This window comes from Capsicum annuum, chromosome 7, assembly GCF_002878395.1.
Source record: "Capsicum annuum cultivar UCD-10X-F1 chromosome 7, UCD10Xv1.1, whole genome shotgun sequence".
NCBI classification, from domain to species: Eukaryota; Viridiplantae; Streptophyta; class Magnoliopsida; order Solanales; family Solanaceae; genus Capsicum; species Capsicum annuum.
This window is the reverse complement of record NC_061117.1, coordinates 208,576,363-208,594,408: the sequence shown is the minus strand read 5'-3', so window position 1 is coordinate 208,594,408 and position 18,046 is coordinate 208,576,363. Positions and strand designations below refer to the sequence as shown.

The window sequence follows — 18,046 nt, the reverse complement described above, 5'->3', positions numbered from 1 at the left end:
TACTAGAGTTGTTAAGCACAACTTTGCATGATTAAAAATAAATTATCTTATTTTAAGTTGGTGTAGGCTTTTTGCCTCTGAAATAAGTATTAATTATAAGTTGTTTCAAAAGCAGTTTTGAGAAGATAATAACTAGAACAAATATGAAAGCTAGCAATAATGGAGTTGAAAAGGGCTATACTACTTTGCCCCCACTAAGCACCCCACTTTTATAAAATAAACTTAAAGCCACCATTTTTAAAAGTGAATACATCTCAGGATTCAACAGGAATATGCATGGATCTCCTCCTTGAGTTCTTTTGATATAAGTAATGTCATTTATTCTTTTTATTCAGGGCAACTTTTTAACTTTCTTCAAGCACTCAATTGCCACCTTTTCTTCTCTGCAAAGTTTGCACATACTATAATCCCCCCTCCCCCCCTCCCAACCAAACACACCCACACACAACTCCACTTTATTGCATCTTTTTTTGACATTTGTGCTAACTCGGTTTGTTGGCTATCTAAATTTTAACTTTGTTAGCGAGGGTTTGCTACCTTGTAATACTCTCGCCTATTTCCCCTACCCCCATTTTTGGAAACGAAAAACTTTATTGCATCTTAGCTTTTAACATTAAAAAGGAAAAATTATTACATGTGAAAAAGGAACAGTGAGAATCGAACTCACAACTGGTGCATGAAAGACTCTTGTCGATACCACTAGACGGTAATAATACTTGGTGGTTAGACCGGATATGTAATAAAATAAAGTAAAAATACCCAATATAATCATATCCATCCATTGATTGATGGAGGGTGGCAGATTGATTGTACCCCAACTCCCAGGAAATCCCTAGTTTGTCCTCCTCCTCCAACTCCAACTCCAACTCCTTTCACATTATCTTCAATCTGTATGTGACGACGTTTTGAAGGAGGATACATCTGTATCGGGTGAATGGTGGCCGAGAAATCATTCACTGATGAGCTCTGATCTACGTCACTTCCATGACTAGTACTGATAGAGTTATTCGTAGCACCAGTACTAACATAAAATCCACAAAACTTGTTATTATCCCCTTCTTGAAGCTGATTATTGTTCTTGTCGTTGCAGTTATTCATCATCCCAAAATTTCCGAGGAATATTGATGGGTCAGTTGTTGTTGGTGTGGTGGTTGTTGCTCCGATTTGAGCAGCTTTTTGAAGCAAGGCTGTTGCTGACATAGTTGCAGTAGAAGAAGGTGGTAGTTGGTGTTGTGTACTGAACAATGATGGTACGCTTATGTTTGGTGATGTGACAGTTGATAGCTGTTCAGCATTGTTAACTGAAGAGATTTTGGTTCCAACTAACTGATCCCAGTTAACGTGGTTGTTGTTGTTATAACTAACCGGTGGAACATTTGAACGCGATGGAATAAGGGTAGTCGTGTCATAAACAGTTGTTGCTGCTGCTGCTGCTGCTGCCGCTGATGGTGAAGTGTGATGGATGGGATTGATGTGGTGGATTTCGCGGAAGTTATTGATATTGATACCTATTTGTTCTTGCTCTTGACCCACACCCATATTCCAAAGCGATAGTTGATAATCTCTTCTCATTGGATCTGAGTTCTCGTTGTTGTTGTTGTTGTTGGGAAGTGGCTTGAAGAGCGAAGAGAAATGTTGCGCCATGTTTGGGCCTAATGGCGCGCCAATGAAATGGTAATTGATGTTGTTCCCCGTGGCCAATGAGTTGTGCATATTAGATGCTGCAGTAACTCTAGCCGTCTCCTCTGCTAATGCATCGCAAAATGCCCTATGTGTCACGAAGCTATCTCTCCTGCGCAATCCAAAAATACAATAACTTCAAAACTAAACTTCACATAGTAGGGTAAGGTATGCATACGCACATATTATCCTTTCTAGATTTCATTTATGAGATTATACTAGTTTACGTGATTGTTGTGTAGATGGAGGAAATTCAAAGAAAAAAGGACTACTCTTTAATCTAGGACCCCTACCCAAGACCCCAAGTATATCAAAGCTAAAACCAAAAAATAACTCATTATAGAACAAATAACACTAACAAGAAAAAACAAAATAAAAAAGACTTTTTAATGAATATGGGAATGGAGGAAAGTGAGAATTTAAAAAATGAAACAGTACTCTATAGGATCCTACTAGTAGTGGTACCAATTAGGTGAGAAAAGATTGTACTAACCTTAGAAGATAAGGAGCTAAAAAATGACTTTGTAGTGATTACAAACAGCTATTTTGTCCACATTAAAATACCCACTAAAAAAAGGGAGTAAACAACAAAGATGAAAAAAAGATTAATTTCAACAGTTTTCAAGTTCATGTCGAAACAGACAAACACATCACAATCACAAATTTAAATAAACACAAGGTAATCATATTCTTAATTGGCCTAGTTAGCTCCTTAATTATATTTCTTCTTTTGGGACCTCCATGAACACTTAGCTATAAATATAAAAAAATTCATTACATCTTCAGATTGCCCGAATGATAACTACATGTAATCCTTCACAAAAGATAGAGATCGTAATCTTGAAAGTAAGACAAGTTACCTGCTGCAATAAATAAATGTAATCTGACGATACATATATATAACTTGAACTCTAATAACTATACCAAAAACCTATGGTTACAAGGAGATTTAATTATTAATTTACCTTGAGAAAATGGTGCCACAATCACATCTATATTCCCTAGTGCCACAAGTCTTGGAGTGAGCTTTCCAATCTGATTGCACAGCATATCTCTTTGAACATTTCTCACATTTCCACTTCTTCTCTCCATGTTTTCTACAGTAGTGTTTCTTGATCCCAGTTAGATCTCCTAAAGCCCTTGAAGGATGATGATGCACACATGTCTTTTCCGGGCACACGTAAACTCTCTTTCTCACTTCTTTTGAAGTCCTTTGCTTTAGCTTCCATGGAAGATTATGTCCTCTTCTATGAAGTTGTAGATTTTGATCCCTTTGGAAACCCTTCCCACAAATTTCACACAAGAATCTGTTGGTTGCCATCAGTGTCTTTGGTGACAAGGCAATCACTTCTGCTTCAGGATCTGGTGATCATGACAACATATTATAAAAAAACGCGAAATATTCATGAATATACATGATGATAGAGCTTGTAAAGCTACTCCAGATCAGCGCTGGAGCCAGGACTTTTCACTAAGGAGATTCAGAATGTAGAGAAAAAAAAAAAAGTAAGCATATGAAGAATCTAAGAGGATTCTGATGAACCCCTTGCGCCCCTTAGCTCCGTCCATGCTACAACAAAAGTATGATAATTAATGCTTGCCTGGATTTCCTGGAAGATTTCTTTTTTTCTTGAGAGGGGGAGGATTAGATCCTTCAATTGAGTTATGAGTAAATCCATTTGAGATCACTTCTTCTGTCATCTCCTTAGCTAGGATTATTAATTCAATCTACAAAAACAAGTTCATTAAAATTGTTAGCTTATTCCTAACTTGATCTCCGATCAAAAATATAAAAAAATAAATCAAACTACCTGATAAAAGACCTTAGGAAGAAAGAGATGTAGCTAGATGAAGTTTGAAGGATTTGAGATATAAATCTGAAGTTTAAAAGATTTGATTAAATTTAGATCTCTATATTTGTAAGTAGAATTTATAAGAGAAGAGATGAAAAGGAGGAATATATAATAAGATGATTAAGTAAGCTAAGGTTGTGCTCTAAAGTGATTAATAGTGGGTCTAGGAAGGGAAAATATCACATCTCTCTCTAATGCACACATTCTCATATACTGCCAGTCTTTTAACTGCTTCCTGTCGGAATATTTGAATATTACTATAATAATATTTTCCATGGGAGGCAGTGAAAAGTAAAAAAAAAAAAAAAAAATTAACTTTTTTTTAGGGGGGGGGTTTTGGGGGGGGGGGGGTCTTAATCACTATTCTTTTTAAAAATAAATTAGTTTTGTTTATGTTAAAAAAGGGGGTGAGAGTTGGGGGAAAACACAAAGGCAGAAGGTGCATGATGACACATATGATGAGGACTTGAGAAAGGTGAAGACTCCATACCTTTCCATTGGAATGATTATCCCATAATTGTTTTCCTTTTTGTTCTTTTGATATCTTATTAATTATTCATACTATATACTATATGCAATACTCTCTTCCAATAACCTTAGTTTAACAAAGTATAATATGATTAATATATGTTAGTAGTGTTACTATATATGCTTCAACTATTTGGTAAAAAATGCATATAGCTAGATTATAGATATATGTATCTTAAATGATAGTAGGATGAACTTAAGTTATATACATATATTGCCATTGTAGAAATCTTTTACACTATCAAGTCATTTAAATTAAAGGATAGTTAAAGGTAACCATCCACTTTTTAAATATGAAATTTGTAATCTTGAAATAAGACATGTTAGCTGCTGATAAAAAAGATAGTTATAAAATTTTCTTAAACCAACACTACATATGTTATGTATGTCTATCATGCAAAATGTTGGATGTTGGTTTTTTTATGACATGGTTAAGTTTTGAGGTAAAAGTTGATTTTCCTTGCTTTTGTTTGTCATTTTATTTGGCTTTAGAGAGAAATATATATTATGATTTTTCTTTATAATTAAGAACAGTAAATTTGAAATTATAGGTGGCAAATTAAAAGTGGTTTTCTCACCTTTTGAACTTTTCTTTTGGACACATGGATGCTGTAAAGATATGACTTTTAAGATTCTTCAGAATGCAAAACATAAACTTCAACTAGTATATCCTGCCTCCCTTCTCTGTTCAACATGGATAGCTTTACTTATAGCTACCTCTATATTTTCTTTACTATCATTTAAATATTCTTAAGTTTTAACCAGTCAAATAATCTTATATATACGGTGTAATTTATTTACTACTTTTTCTGTTCCAAAATAGTGTTCATATTTCGATTTTTGGGAGTCAGTTTGACTAATATTTGAAGTTAATTAGATTATATTAATTTGATCTATTAATATTTATAATTTAAATATTCAAAAACTATACTATAAATACTATAACTATCAAGTTTTCTCATATCAATATAATAAAAAATATATTTTAAAATATTGATTAAAGTTCATATTGTTTGACTTTAGAAAATTATGACAAATAAAATGCAACTAAGGGAGTAATTAGGTATGTGGAAATAATAAGCTTGTTGCCTAAAATTGCAAAATAATGATGAAGGTATCTCTTTACTTAATTGATAGAGAAACACCACATCTTAAGTGGTACTCCCACCGTCCCATTTTACTCGTTTTAAATTTTCTAATTTGATTTTTCATTTTACTTGTCATTTTCCATTAATCAAGATAAGACAATTTTTTTTCTTTTTTACCCTTAGTATTTTTTTCAAATTAAACATCATTTAATAGGAGTACTATGATAAAGTAGTCATGTTATTAATTATTTTTTTTAATCAATGTACAATGTCAAATTGAAACGAGTAAAATGGGGGAGAGCGATTTTGCCATTAATTATTTAAAGTGTTCATGATTCATATACTTTCCTTTCTTTTAGTGTCAATGGAGACGTTTAAAGGGTGCTTTTATCTTTTTATATTGACCCAAAATAATTAGTGGTGTTTCATATAATTAAAAAGATATTAATTATTTTTAAAAAACTTATCCCTGTTTAGTAAGTGGATTTTATGTAATTATAAACAAGAAATTATATTAGATAGATAGTATTTAGATGAAAGCAAGCTAGCAAAAACACTTTTCATTATTTTTTTTTATAAGCGAATAGATCTTTTATAGAGTTTATATATAGTAAGTTAAAACACCACTTAATATGAAACAGGAGTAGTAAATAGCTTTTAAAAGCTTAAGATGTTCTTTTAAAAGCTTCTTTATATTGCTATTGAAAAAGAAAGTGGGAAGCTTTTCCTAGAAAGATTGCAAGCTAGGGATATAAAAGTCTTAAATCATTTTGCCATTACCTAATACAGTAAAAATTAATTAATACATTAGATTATTTGACTGGTTAATTAAGTAAATCATATGGGTAACTCCAACATGAAATAATCAAACACTAAACGACACAATATTGACTCTTCCTATATATATACTCTACAAGTAAACTAGTTTAAAAGTCACTATAAAAAAATTAAATAAAATTAGCAACAAACAAATTATATATATATATATACACAAAAAAATTTGTCCTAACTCCAACCATGAAGCTGAGTCTTAATAAAAAAATAAAAATAAAAAACAAAATTCGTGTTCATCCCATTTAGGGATATATGAATTAGTTATAAATAATCAAAAAATTATTAGCTATGAGTGATTTAACGAGAAGTTAATTTCTTTTTCTTGTAGTAAGTTGAGTTGATTACTGAACAATGTAAAAAACCATGCACGTGTCCAACTGTCAAAGAAAAAAGAGGTAAATTCCAAACAAATAAAAGAAAAAAGCGGTAAATTCCAAAAGAAAAGACGAACACAAACATAAAAGGGAATAATCGTCCTTATAATGACAAATTGACCATGACAGTCCCACCATGCATTATAAACAGTAGCTTGATCTCTCATATACAATATAGACTATTAAAAGGCGGATTTAAAATTTAAATTTGATGCGACGCTTATATGTGAAGTATTTGATACTTTTAAAATTATAAGTTCAAATAGATAATTTGTTGAAATTATGGCAGAATTTTACATATAAATCTATGTTCCACGTTGAAAACACTGAGTTCGAATGAATCATCATGGAAGTGCGGATATGTTGCTTCGGCACAAGGATTCATCTGAATCCACTTAGTCAGATAATTATACTGTACAAAGAAGAATTACAGTTATTTTTTATGTATATATAATAGACATTGAATATCCTTAAATTTTGGTATATTTATTTAATTTCTGTATATTTGATTCCTCCTATTGGAAATTTTGACTCAATTATATCATATTCCATACTTAGGAAATTAAGCATCAACATTCCCTTAAATTTCTTCTCTTTTTTTCCTCTAAAAAATTAGTTCAAACTGGATATAAAGTACTAGTAGTAGTTTGATTGTTGGATGATTTTTGTTGAATGTTAGATGGGTTTATAAAAGCAACTTTATGACCTTTTCTTTTTTATGGACGTGAATTAAAGCATGTCTTTATTCATTTTTTTCCTTAAAGGAATGTGTAATATTGTGATATTCTATTTCTGACACAAAATAATATGTGACCTAAATTCTCAACTCTACTCATAGATGAGAAGACACAAATTCCTTGGTAAGAATTATTCATATATTTCCTGTTTTTTGGGCAACTTTTCAATGATTTTACTTACATCAGCTTTCCAGAATGTACAAGTATTTTGGTACATTTACTTGAATTCAAGAATCACATACATATATTCAGAATGGATTTAAATTATATACACAACATAACAAAAAAAAATCACATATTTACACAAGCAGTATATATAATTTAGTTTGTGATAGGATCGCTTATCATTTTGTGATAGTGATTTATTTGTAATTATCTTAAAGGTAGCTTCTTGTACTTTTCTCATCGTTACTTTGTATATAACTTAGCTTTTGTGGTAATCAAACAATGTGATGTGAATTGCAATAAAAGAACAATCTTAATATAGATAGTTTGAATCAACAATACACTTTTCGCGGTTAATTATGAATCTAAAATTGTTAGGTCTGAACTGATGGTCTATCGGAATAGTCTCTTTTGTCCTCATGTGTAGAGATAAGACTACGTACGCATCACTCTTTTCATACCCGTAAAATTACATCGAATTTTTTTTTATCATTGTAGTAGTTATAAATTTGAAATTACGTACTAAGTAGTGTAAAAAGAATCTCATTTGACTGGTATGACTAGTACTATAGGGTTAGGGTTGAATACAATAAAGTAAAAATTAGAATAAGAGCAAGTCATTAATTAATTTAATAAGTAGAGCTTAGAGAAGAGTGAGAAAGTTAAATAAAAAAGACAGTGAACTGACAAAAGCAGTGAATTTTTAGAAGTATGAGCAGTCGTCTCCTTGTGGGCTGACTTTACTGTTAAACAAAACTCATAATCATAATCTAATGATGTTTTAACTTTCAATCATTTGTTTAATATTTAATGTTTGGAATTTAGTTGTTGAACTTTCTTGCCTATGGAATATTCTTTCCCTTCTCCCCACACCTCTCAAAGGCTTCAACTTTCAAGGTCCAGCTAATTACCCTTCTTGACCCCTCTCTAAATTAGATTCCTCATGCCCCTCCCCAAGATCTCTTTGGGGCTTAAAACAAGAAGAAGAAAAAAAAAAATCTTTGTAAAAATACAACTTAATTAGTACACCATTCGTTTCAATTTGTTTATCTGATTTTGACTTATATCAAGTTAAGAAAAATAAAAGAGATTTTTGAATCTTAGAGTCATAAACTAAAGATATATAGAATGTAACAAATTAAATGTCACATATCTTTTAATCTTGAGGAAGGTTAGAACTAAAGAGATATCAAAAAAGGAAATAGACATTCTTTTGTGAAACGTATTAAAAGAAAAACAAGACAAATAAATTGAAACGAATAAAACATATAAAAACAGTTTAATGATACATTGGATATCTCTATGTAACAGTCATCTACCGTAACAATTAAGTTTACTACTTGGACTAATTTTCATATTATATTATACTATATGTTCTTTAATTATGATAACATTTCATTATAACAGTTAAAAAATAATGTTATTTTACAAAAAAAATTAACAGTATATATTGATAGACCAATATTTTTTACGCTATTAGGTAATCTAGAAGATCAATGACCTTGACCATCAATGGTTATCATCATAGTAGTCGTAAGGTAAAAAAAAAATTTAATCAGAGAAGTTTTCGAGTCCCACAAAAGGCAAAGGAAATCATAGTGTTATCTAGCTAGAAGAGTGACTCGATAATAAAATTTGTACAGTGTGAAATAAGTTATAAAATTAATACAAATTTAAAAATATTCATAACATAAGAAAAATAAATTATCGAGTGTATATAATATATATAAATTAAAGCCATATAATTTCTAGTGGTAATGGAAAAGGGGAAACGTTGTCACCGAGGGTACATTTGTTTCTTTATTTGTCTTTAATTTACTTTGAAATCTAAGGAAAATCTAGTTATTTATACCTTTGATAGCTTAGGTAGATTAAAACTAAATACTCCCTCCGTTTAGGAATAAGTGAATTGTTGGGGTATTTATTGGTGTTTAAAAATAAGTGAATCATTGAATTTTTTTTCAAATTTACCCTTATGATTTGCCAATCAATTAATTTTTGAAAACGTATTACAAGGTCAGTTTTTTCTTTTTTTTGGGTAAAAATAGAATGTTGTGTTAAATTTATATCTTTAATATTTTTTCTTAATCTGTGTGCTAAAATCCAACAATTCATTTATTATAAAACGGAGGAAGTAGTAAGTATTTTCTGATGTCAAGAATTAACCGTGTCTATATGTTTCTAATCAACCCCTTCTCGAAAACTCAGGCAAATTTCATGTGAGATTTTGATGTATGGCTAGATATCCACTATTTTTAAAATATTTGGTTCCAATGATCGATGAGGTTAATTTATAATTAACCAAGAATTAGGAATGGAATATATGTCGTTTAGCATAACTATGAAGAAAATCCAAATAGATGTGGCACAAGCTTTCTTTTTGGTTAAAGGGACATATATATGAGTTATTCTTGGTAATTTAGTTCAACACAATAAAGACAAAATCCTTACAGAACTTTAATAATGTAAGTGAGACTTTCCAAAACGAAAAATCTTTACGTTATGAATTCAAAATTGAAATAGAGTTATGTATGCATCAAATGGTGAATTAGACTAATTTCGATGGATTAAAATAGATTTGAGTTAACAAATCAGCATGTCATTTTGTTCAAAGAAAAAAAACTAGGTTGACATGACATCGCCCAACTATTATAAAGATTTATTTTTTGCATTTATTCTTATATAGTTTGTTTAGTTATCTCATAATTTTTTATTGCTATATAAAACATATCTTACAAAGTTTTTCATTGGTCAAATTTAATTACGTAATTAGTTAAATCCAATTTCTAAACGAGTTGAACTGGACGAATTAGAATGAATTGACTTCATAAATAAGCAGGTCTTTAATCCGTTTAAACTAAAACAAATTGGACAAAAATGATGTTTCTATAGGTTAATTTGGTCACCCCTAATCACATCCATTTGTTTATGAGAACCTGCTTATTTTCTTGGAGTTGAAACAAGAACCAATTCAAAATGTGGACAATCAATGATAATGCAGGTTTTACAAATAAATACACGATATAATTTTCCAAATTATAAAGAAAAGTAAACTTCCCAAAGTAAGAAAAAAAGATTCAAATTTACCTTTAAAGTTACCTATTAGATAAAGAAAGATAGATTTGGATCTGGGAATCTATCTATTAGGGAAACCCAAAAAGGTTTTACTTATCAAAAGGTGGAGAATATAAACCTTTATCGAATCCCATATCTACATATACTATATATGCACGGCCCGTGCTAGCCAAATATATTTTTTTTTATTATTTCAATTTATATGATGTAAATAGAATTTATATAATTAATTATTAAAATAATTTAAGTTTTCAATTATTATATTTTATAATATTTTTTCTTCTATTTCAATTTAAGTGACAATGATATAATTTCGAAAACCAGCCAAATATTTTATATTTTTAAAATTATTAATTATTTAATTTATAATATTTTTTACATAATTTTTCAATAAGATATGAATACTCTCTTCATCCCAATTTATGCGGTATAGATAAATTTTGGAAATCAATCAATTTTTTAAATACTTTTCATAATTATTGTTATTTACAATACTTTTTATTTCATTTTCAAATAATATATATTGCTTTATATATTCCTTTGTCCCGTCCCAATTTATATGCCACTAATATAATTTTGATAGTCAATCAAATTTTTTATGCTGACATATCATTTTGTTATTTTTAATTTTTCAATACATAAATGACTTATAATAAGTGGTGGTATAGTAAAATCATCATTTGAAGGACGACAGTTTAATTTAAAACATCAATATTTAATTTCGCATTTTATGTCTATTTGGTATAGGAAAATCATCGTTTAAAGGACAATAATTTAATTTAAAACATCAAGAGTTAATTTCATATTTTAAGTCTATTTTATCTTTTTATTAAATATTATTTATTTTCTTAATACCTATATGACTCATAAAAATTAATTAAGAGTGATTGATTATGTTACTCCTATAAAAATTAACATAATTTTATCATATCCAATAGTAATCATCGATAACTCACCGAAGTAATATACTACTTAAATAAGAAATGCTATATTTTGCATAAACAAAATATGATATTATTAAACATTATTAGATAGTGCATATGTTTGTCGCTCACAATAATAAAAATGAATAATATATTTTTTTATTTCTTTTTTACTGGATACATATTGACCCAACACAAATCTTAACAAAATATTCATAAAGAATTTATTTTATTAAATTAAATTTATTATACTTTAAAAATTTAAAGTTAAATTTAAATATTAGTATTTAAATATAAGAAAAAAAAATTCAAAATTTAAATTCACAAAAATAAATAAGAAAAATAAAGTAATTTTGAATGTAAAAGTCAATTAAAATAATAAAATTGATTTAATTTAAATATTTAGTTGTAATTAATTAAGATAAAATTATTTTATTATTAAATTACTTAAATTTAAATAGTTTAAAAAATTTAAATTTACTAAAATAAATAATTAAAAAATATTAAATTTGAATTTAAAATTCAATTAAATAATAAAATTGATTTAATTCAACATTTAATCATAATTAATTATGATAAAATTATTATATTATTAAATTACTTAAACTTAAGATGCTATATTTTGCATATACAGAATATGATATTATTAAATATTATTGGACAGTGCTTTATGCTTATCTCTCACAATAATAAAATTTTATTATATATTTTTCTTTATTTATCTTTTACACGATATATATTGACCCAACACAAATATTAAGAAAATATTCATTATGAATTTATTTTATTAAATTAAATTTATTAATTTTATTCTTTAAAAATTTAAAGTTAAGTTTAAATATTAGTATTTTCATATTAAAAAAATAATTTTAAAATTTTAATTTACCAAAATAAATATGTAAAAAAATTAATTTTGAATATAAAAGTCAATTGAAAAAATAAAATTGATTTACTTTAAATATTTAGTTGCAATTAATTAAGATAAAATTATTATATTGTTAAATTACTTAAATTTAAATAATTTTAATTAAATCTATGCATTTTGGAGAGCAATCTTGTAAATAAATAGAATAAGGTGGCTTTTTTAGGGCATGATCTGTAATTAAATTAAAGATTATGGACCTTTTTTTAAGTTATTAAAAAGGTACAACTAACATAGCACAAAAGACACATCATTTAAGTGGCTTTTTCTTATAAGAAGACGAAATCGCCCTCAGCCTTTCATGAAATTCCGCCAAGCTGACATGTCGAAGTCAGTTGTTCTTATGTATAACTAGATATCCATGGGCCCGTGCTAGCACGGGCTTAATATATGTTATTTTTTTATCTCAATTTATGTAACACAAATATAATTTAGATGATCAATGGTATTTTAAATATGTTTTTAGATATTTTAAGTTATTAATTATTGGAATCTATAATACTTTTTACGTAATTTTTAAATAATATGTGTGATCTTCCTTGTCCGAACTTTTGCGGCATTGACAATCAATTATATTTTTAAAATAACTTAAATTTTTTATTATTGGGATTTATAATACTTTTACGTCTAATCTAATTTAAGTGGCAGTTGATATAGCAAAATTGCTATAAAAATACTTGTGAAAAAAATTTAAGCAGACCTCATATAAAATGTCAAGTTAATTTAGAACATCTAGAGTTAATTTATTATTTTATCTTTATTTTATTTTTTATTAAATATTATTAATTTTTAATACTTAGATAACTTATAATAATTAATTATGGGTAATATAGTAAAATTACAGTTGAAAAAGATGAAACATACATGTCATAAATGTCTATTTTGCTTTTTTTATTAAACATGATTTATTTCTAATAAGTAAGTCAACCAAATATAACGATTAAAGTAGCGAAACAGACATATCTTAAATGACTCATAATAACTTATTAAAATTTAGAAGTGATATAAATAAATTGCTATAAAATATATTTGTGAAAAAAATTTAAGTGAGTTTCATATAATACGTCAAGTTAATTTAATAATCAAGAGTTAATTTACTGTTTTATGTCTATTTTATTTTTATTAAATATTATTGATTTTTTAATATCTAGATGACTTATAATAATTAATTAAGGTTGATATAGTAAAATTACGATTAAAATAACTGAAATAGACATGACATAAATGTCTACTTTATATTTTTATTAAATATTATTAACTTTCTAATACGTGAGTGATATATAATAATTAATTTGGGGTGATATAGTAAAATTCACAGAGTAACCAGACACGTCGATGAAGAGGTGTCTGAAACTACGCGTTTCTATATATGTATAATATTATATATAATAAAGAAAAGTGGTTAGTCTAAAATTAAACAAGTGGCATCTTGAAAAAAAATCAGTGGACATTTTTATAACAAAAATCTATTTGTAGATTATTGATTAATTTATATCTATTTCATTATTATTTCATATTAAGTCATGTGGCATCTTGAGAACAACTCACTTGTTATTTTTACAATAAAAATCTATTCATAGATTATTAATTAATTTATATTTATTTCATTATTATTTCATATTGTAGTAAAAAAAAATTATGTTTGAGATGAAAATGTTAACATTGACTCCTATCAGATGAAAACTATTAAGATTGATTCCTATAGGATGAAAACTATTAAGATTGTTAATTATTTCATATTTATATGATTTAATTATTTTATATTATTTGATATATTATTATTTAATTATTTCATATTATTTGATATCTTATTATTCAGTATTTCATATTGAGATTATTTAATTGTTTTGTATTATTTTAAATATGACAGTCTTGAATTTAAAAAGAGTATAGATTGAAATCAATTCCATAATGAAAACTTTTTTGAAATGAATATTACTACACATAAAAAATTTACATAATGTTTATTAAAAATAACTACCAATTAAGCAACATATATGGAAAATAATATCATGATTAAGAGCCATATTAAAGTTACATGTTCCTAATTAATATTTAAGATGTCAAGTCAAATAAAATTTGACTTTATAAAAAATATTTTCTTAATTGATCAATTATGTAATCTTATTATAGACTGTGAGAGTAGTGCTGGATTTTAAAACAATCAGATCGGAAAAAGATAAAAAAATTTAGTGAATGCAAATTAGTTAAAAAAATAAATTTATATATATACATATAGTAAATAAATATTTATTAGCAAATATACAACAAAAAATATCAACAATTACTCGGTATTTATGAAAAAAATAATAAAAATATTCTTAAATTAAGCCACAGTCATGTGGTGATTGTATTAATATTAGTTATATCATTTCTTATTGTATTAATTAATTATATATTAGTTTATCAAAAAATATGTGAACATTAACTTAAATAAGTACTTAATATTATTTGTATTAGTATAATTTATATGAAGAATTAAATAAAAATATTGAATTGATAATAAGAAGTAAATATCTTTTATAAAACAAATCAATGAATTTTTTTTCAAATTGTTATAAAATATAAAGCAAAGAACAAGAAGAATAGAGAGAAGAGGGGAGACTTCTTTATTTCTCATAAGGAATTCTTATTTCTCTTGAGGGGTGAATTACAATGAAGAAAAATCTCTTTATTTATAGGGGGAAAGTAACCTTGGGGTTTGTAACTTTTTCATAAATAGACATACACAATATATGGTAAAGTAGGTATTCACTATATATGGTAAAGTGGGTATTCACTATATATGGTAAAGTAGATATTCACTATATATGATACATTTGTAACACTCCCCCTTGAATGTTTAATTGATAGATAATGTGCGTCGTTAAAATCTTACTAGAAAAAATCCAGTGGAAAAAAAATCTAGTGAAGGAAAAAGAGTACACATCTCTAATAATACGCATATAAGTTTCCTTATTAAAAATCTTACAAGAAAAATCCAATGGGACAAAACTTCATAAGGGAAAAAGAGTACAGCGCGTATTAACTCCCCTTAATGAGAATATCCTTGAACCTTTGCATCCCGGTCTTGTGTGTCATCTTCTTGAAAGTTGCAATTGGCGGAGACTTGATGAATAAATCAGTCACATTGTCACTTGAACGAATTTGTTGCACGTAAATATCATCATTTTTTTGTAGCTCATCTATGTATAAAAGTTTTGATGAAGTTTGCTTCATTCTATCTCTTTTTATGAATCCTCCCTTAAGTTGTGCTATGCATGCTGCATTATCTTCATATAAAATTGTGGGTACATTGTCACATTTCACACCATATTTTTCTCGAATGAGATGTATCATGGATCTTAACCATACTCATTCTCGGCTTGCTTCATGAGTAACTATTATCTCAGCATGGTTCAATGAAGTGGCTAGATAGGCTGCTTTGTATATCTCCAAGATATAGCAGTATCCCCGCATGTGAATATATAGCTTATTTGAGACCAAGCTTTATACGGGTCAGATAAGTACCCAACATCAGCATAACCAACAAGATCGGGACTACAATCTTTAGAGTAAAATAAGTCCATATGTTTGATCCCATTTCGATGTCTTCTAGCAGGAGTAAAACTATACCTTGCTAACAAATTGACCGAAAAAAGGTTATGTCATGCCTTGTAATATTTGCAAGATACATTAGTGCACCAATTGCACTAAGATATGGTACTTCATAACAAAGGAGTTCCTCATTTTTTTCTTGAGGTCAGAATAAATCCTTATTCAATTATGCATATTTCTCATTTAAGCAAATATTTTATTGCTTTTGAAAACTCTCTAAGAGTTTCAATAATTTTCAAGCTATAAGTTTATACAATATAAGGATTCTAAATAAGTTTCTCAGAAACTTTTATATGCTTCAAACATTTTGAATCCTTAGAAAGTTTTCATTTAAATTTTGTCAAGTGACAATATTCAACATTTCATATGTGACATCTTCAAGTGTCCGGATTGCAAATCAAATAAGTTTTACACTTACCAAGATGCATCCTTTCACGTCACTTAATAAATATTTCTATGTCAGCATGCTTAAATAAATGTAGAATTTAGATCCTCATAATCTTTTGCAATATTGAGTCAATATTGTATTAAAGATATCGTCGACGGTTTCTCTTTTTGTATCGATTCACAATATGACATAACATTTTTGAGATTTCATCACTTCATTATTTTCAGGTACCTGAACCTTTCATAAGGTTTCATGAAGTGTTATGTCATAGGCTTTTCAAGAGCACATTACCTTTTTATTATGATTATTTACTCCTTATCCTTTTCAAGGATTATTTCATTGGGAACCGATTAGTCTACCACACTTCATGCATGTGTAGACTTTGTCCTTTAAGAATGCAAAATAGGAGCACTTGTAGCTTAAATATGATACTAAATTTGAGTCATCAGATGCTTCCGACATTTGACATGAATTATCTTTTGAATGAAGATCTGATTATAATCCTAACATATTTCATAGCTACTTATAATCTCCCCCTTATGTTAGAAAAGCTAACATTTATCCTCCATCTTCATTGAGGAATCCATCTTTGTACATCATGGTTTATTATTAATTGTATACTGCACATCAAAACTATTAGATGGAATAGTTAGTTCCTAACCTTGAACCAATTGAGAGGGAAGAAATAATCATAATTTATTGGTCTAATGCATACAAGTGTTATTGTATGTAACTTATCATATTTCAGACCAATATATGAAGTTTTGTTCTCATTAGCAATGGTTTAGCTGTTTATCGAAGGCATTCAATGTCAAACCATCATCATCAAGATTGTCTTGATTACACAATCTGAAAGTTATGCTCTTAACTCAATTTTATTAAGCAAACAACTTTATGAATGTCAAACTGCAGTTGACAATGAATGTATATGTGATCATCTTATATTGATGTATCTTAATAGATCACATGACTGGTGAACGAGCCCATATTCACCTTTTATACTTTTCAGATTTTGAGGGATCAAATCTCAACATTAGTTGGTCCAACCAACTTATTATGAGAACAAACAACATAAACAATTCTTAAAGAATCTTTTATTTCTTCAACATATATCTAATACTCAATATGCACATCTTCATGATGACAAATTATTTATGTCAATATATTAAATGATTTGTATTTGTAACTCCAAGTTACCATAACATGTACAAAAATTCTTTAGTAAACATCAGGTTTACTATTGCATGAGTTTTGTATCAATAAACAATAAACTCTTAGTTTATTATGGTATGTGATTTCATCATTCTTGGGTAAATTTTCACCTTCGTGCTTATTATCACAGTAACTTGAAGATATCCAATCTTTCAATTATTCTATCTCTTTTAGAGGTGGATTGTGATATCTTCATAATGAAGAATACGTTTGAGTGTATATACAGTCACATTCACCCCCAGGGTATAGATCTGTATTTATAATAATCGAAATTCTCATTCCTGTGAATGAAATATAATCATGTCTTAAGCATTCTCATTCCCATGAAAAATGAAATATAATCAAGCCTTAAGCGTATCAAATTATGATAGCTACTACAAAAGCAAATTGAGGCATACATATGATTTGTTGTTACCACATTCAATTCAAGGAATGGAGTATATTTAATAAGACATGTTTCATCACTTTTCACCAAATCCCATTATTTTGCCTTAGCCATCATAATATCATCAATATGGTGCATTGAGATTCAAACTCAACGTCTTCTCCATTTAAAGGCATCTTAGGCATAAATCGATGAGACTTGAACCCAACATATTATCATCCCTTTTGATAATATTGTTCTTGAGGAATAAATTTAAAGCATAATGGTTCTAAATCAATTATTTTT

General features: G+C 27.7%; 1 protein-coding gene across 1 annotated transcript; it reads right to left on the bottom strand.

Annotated features, from left to right (window-relative positions):
• Positions 1–589: 589 nt before the first annotated feature.
• On the bottom strand, positions 590–3,730 carry LOC107878392 (zinc finger protein NUTCRACKER). The gene is made up of 4 exons (XM_016725365.2): positions 3,492–3,730; positions 3,282–3,408; positions 2,646–3,042; positions 590–1,792 (listed from the first exon to the last, which is right to left on the bottom strand). Exons 2-4 carry the CDS (start codon positions 3,379–3,381, stop codon positions 769–771), a joined length of 1,521 nt encoding a protein of 506 aa, XP_016580851.1. The 5' UTR covers positions 3,382–3,408; positions 3,492–3,730; the 3' UTR covers positions 590–768.
• Between the last annotated feature and the right edge of the window lie 14,316 nt (positions 3,731–18,046).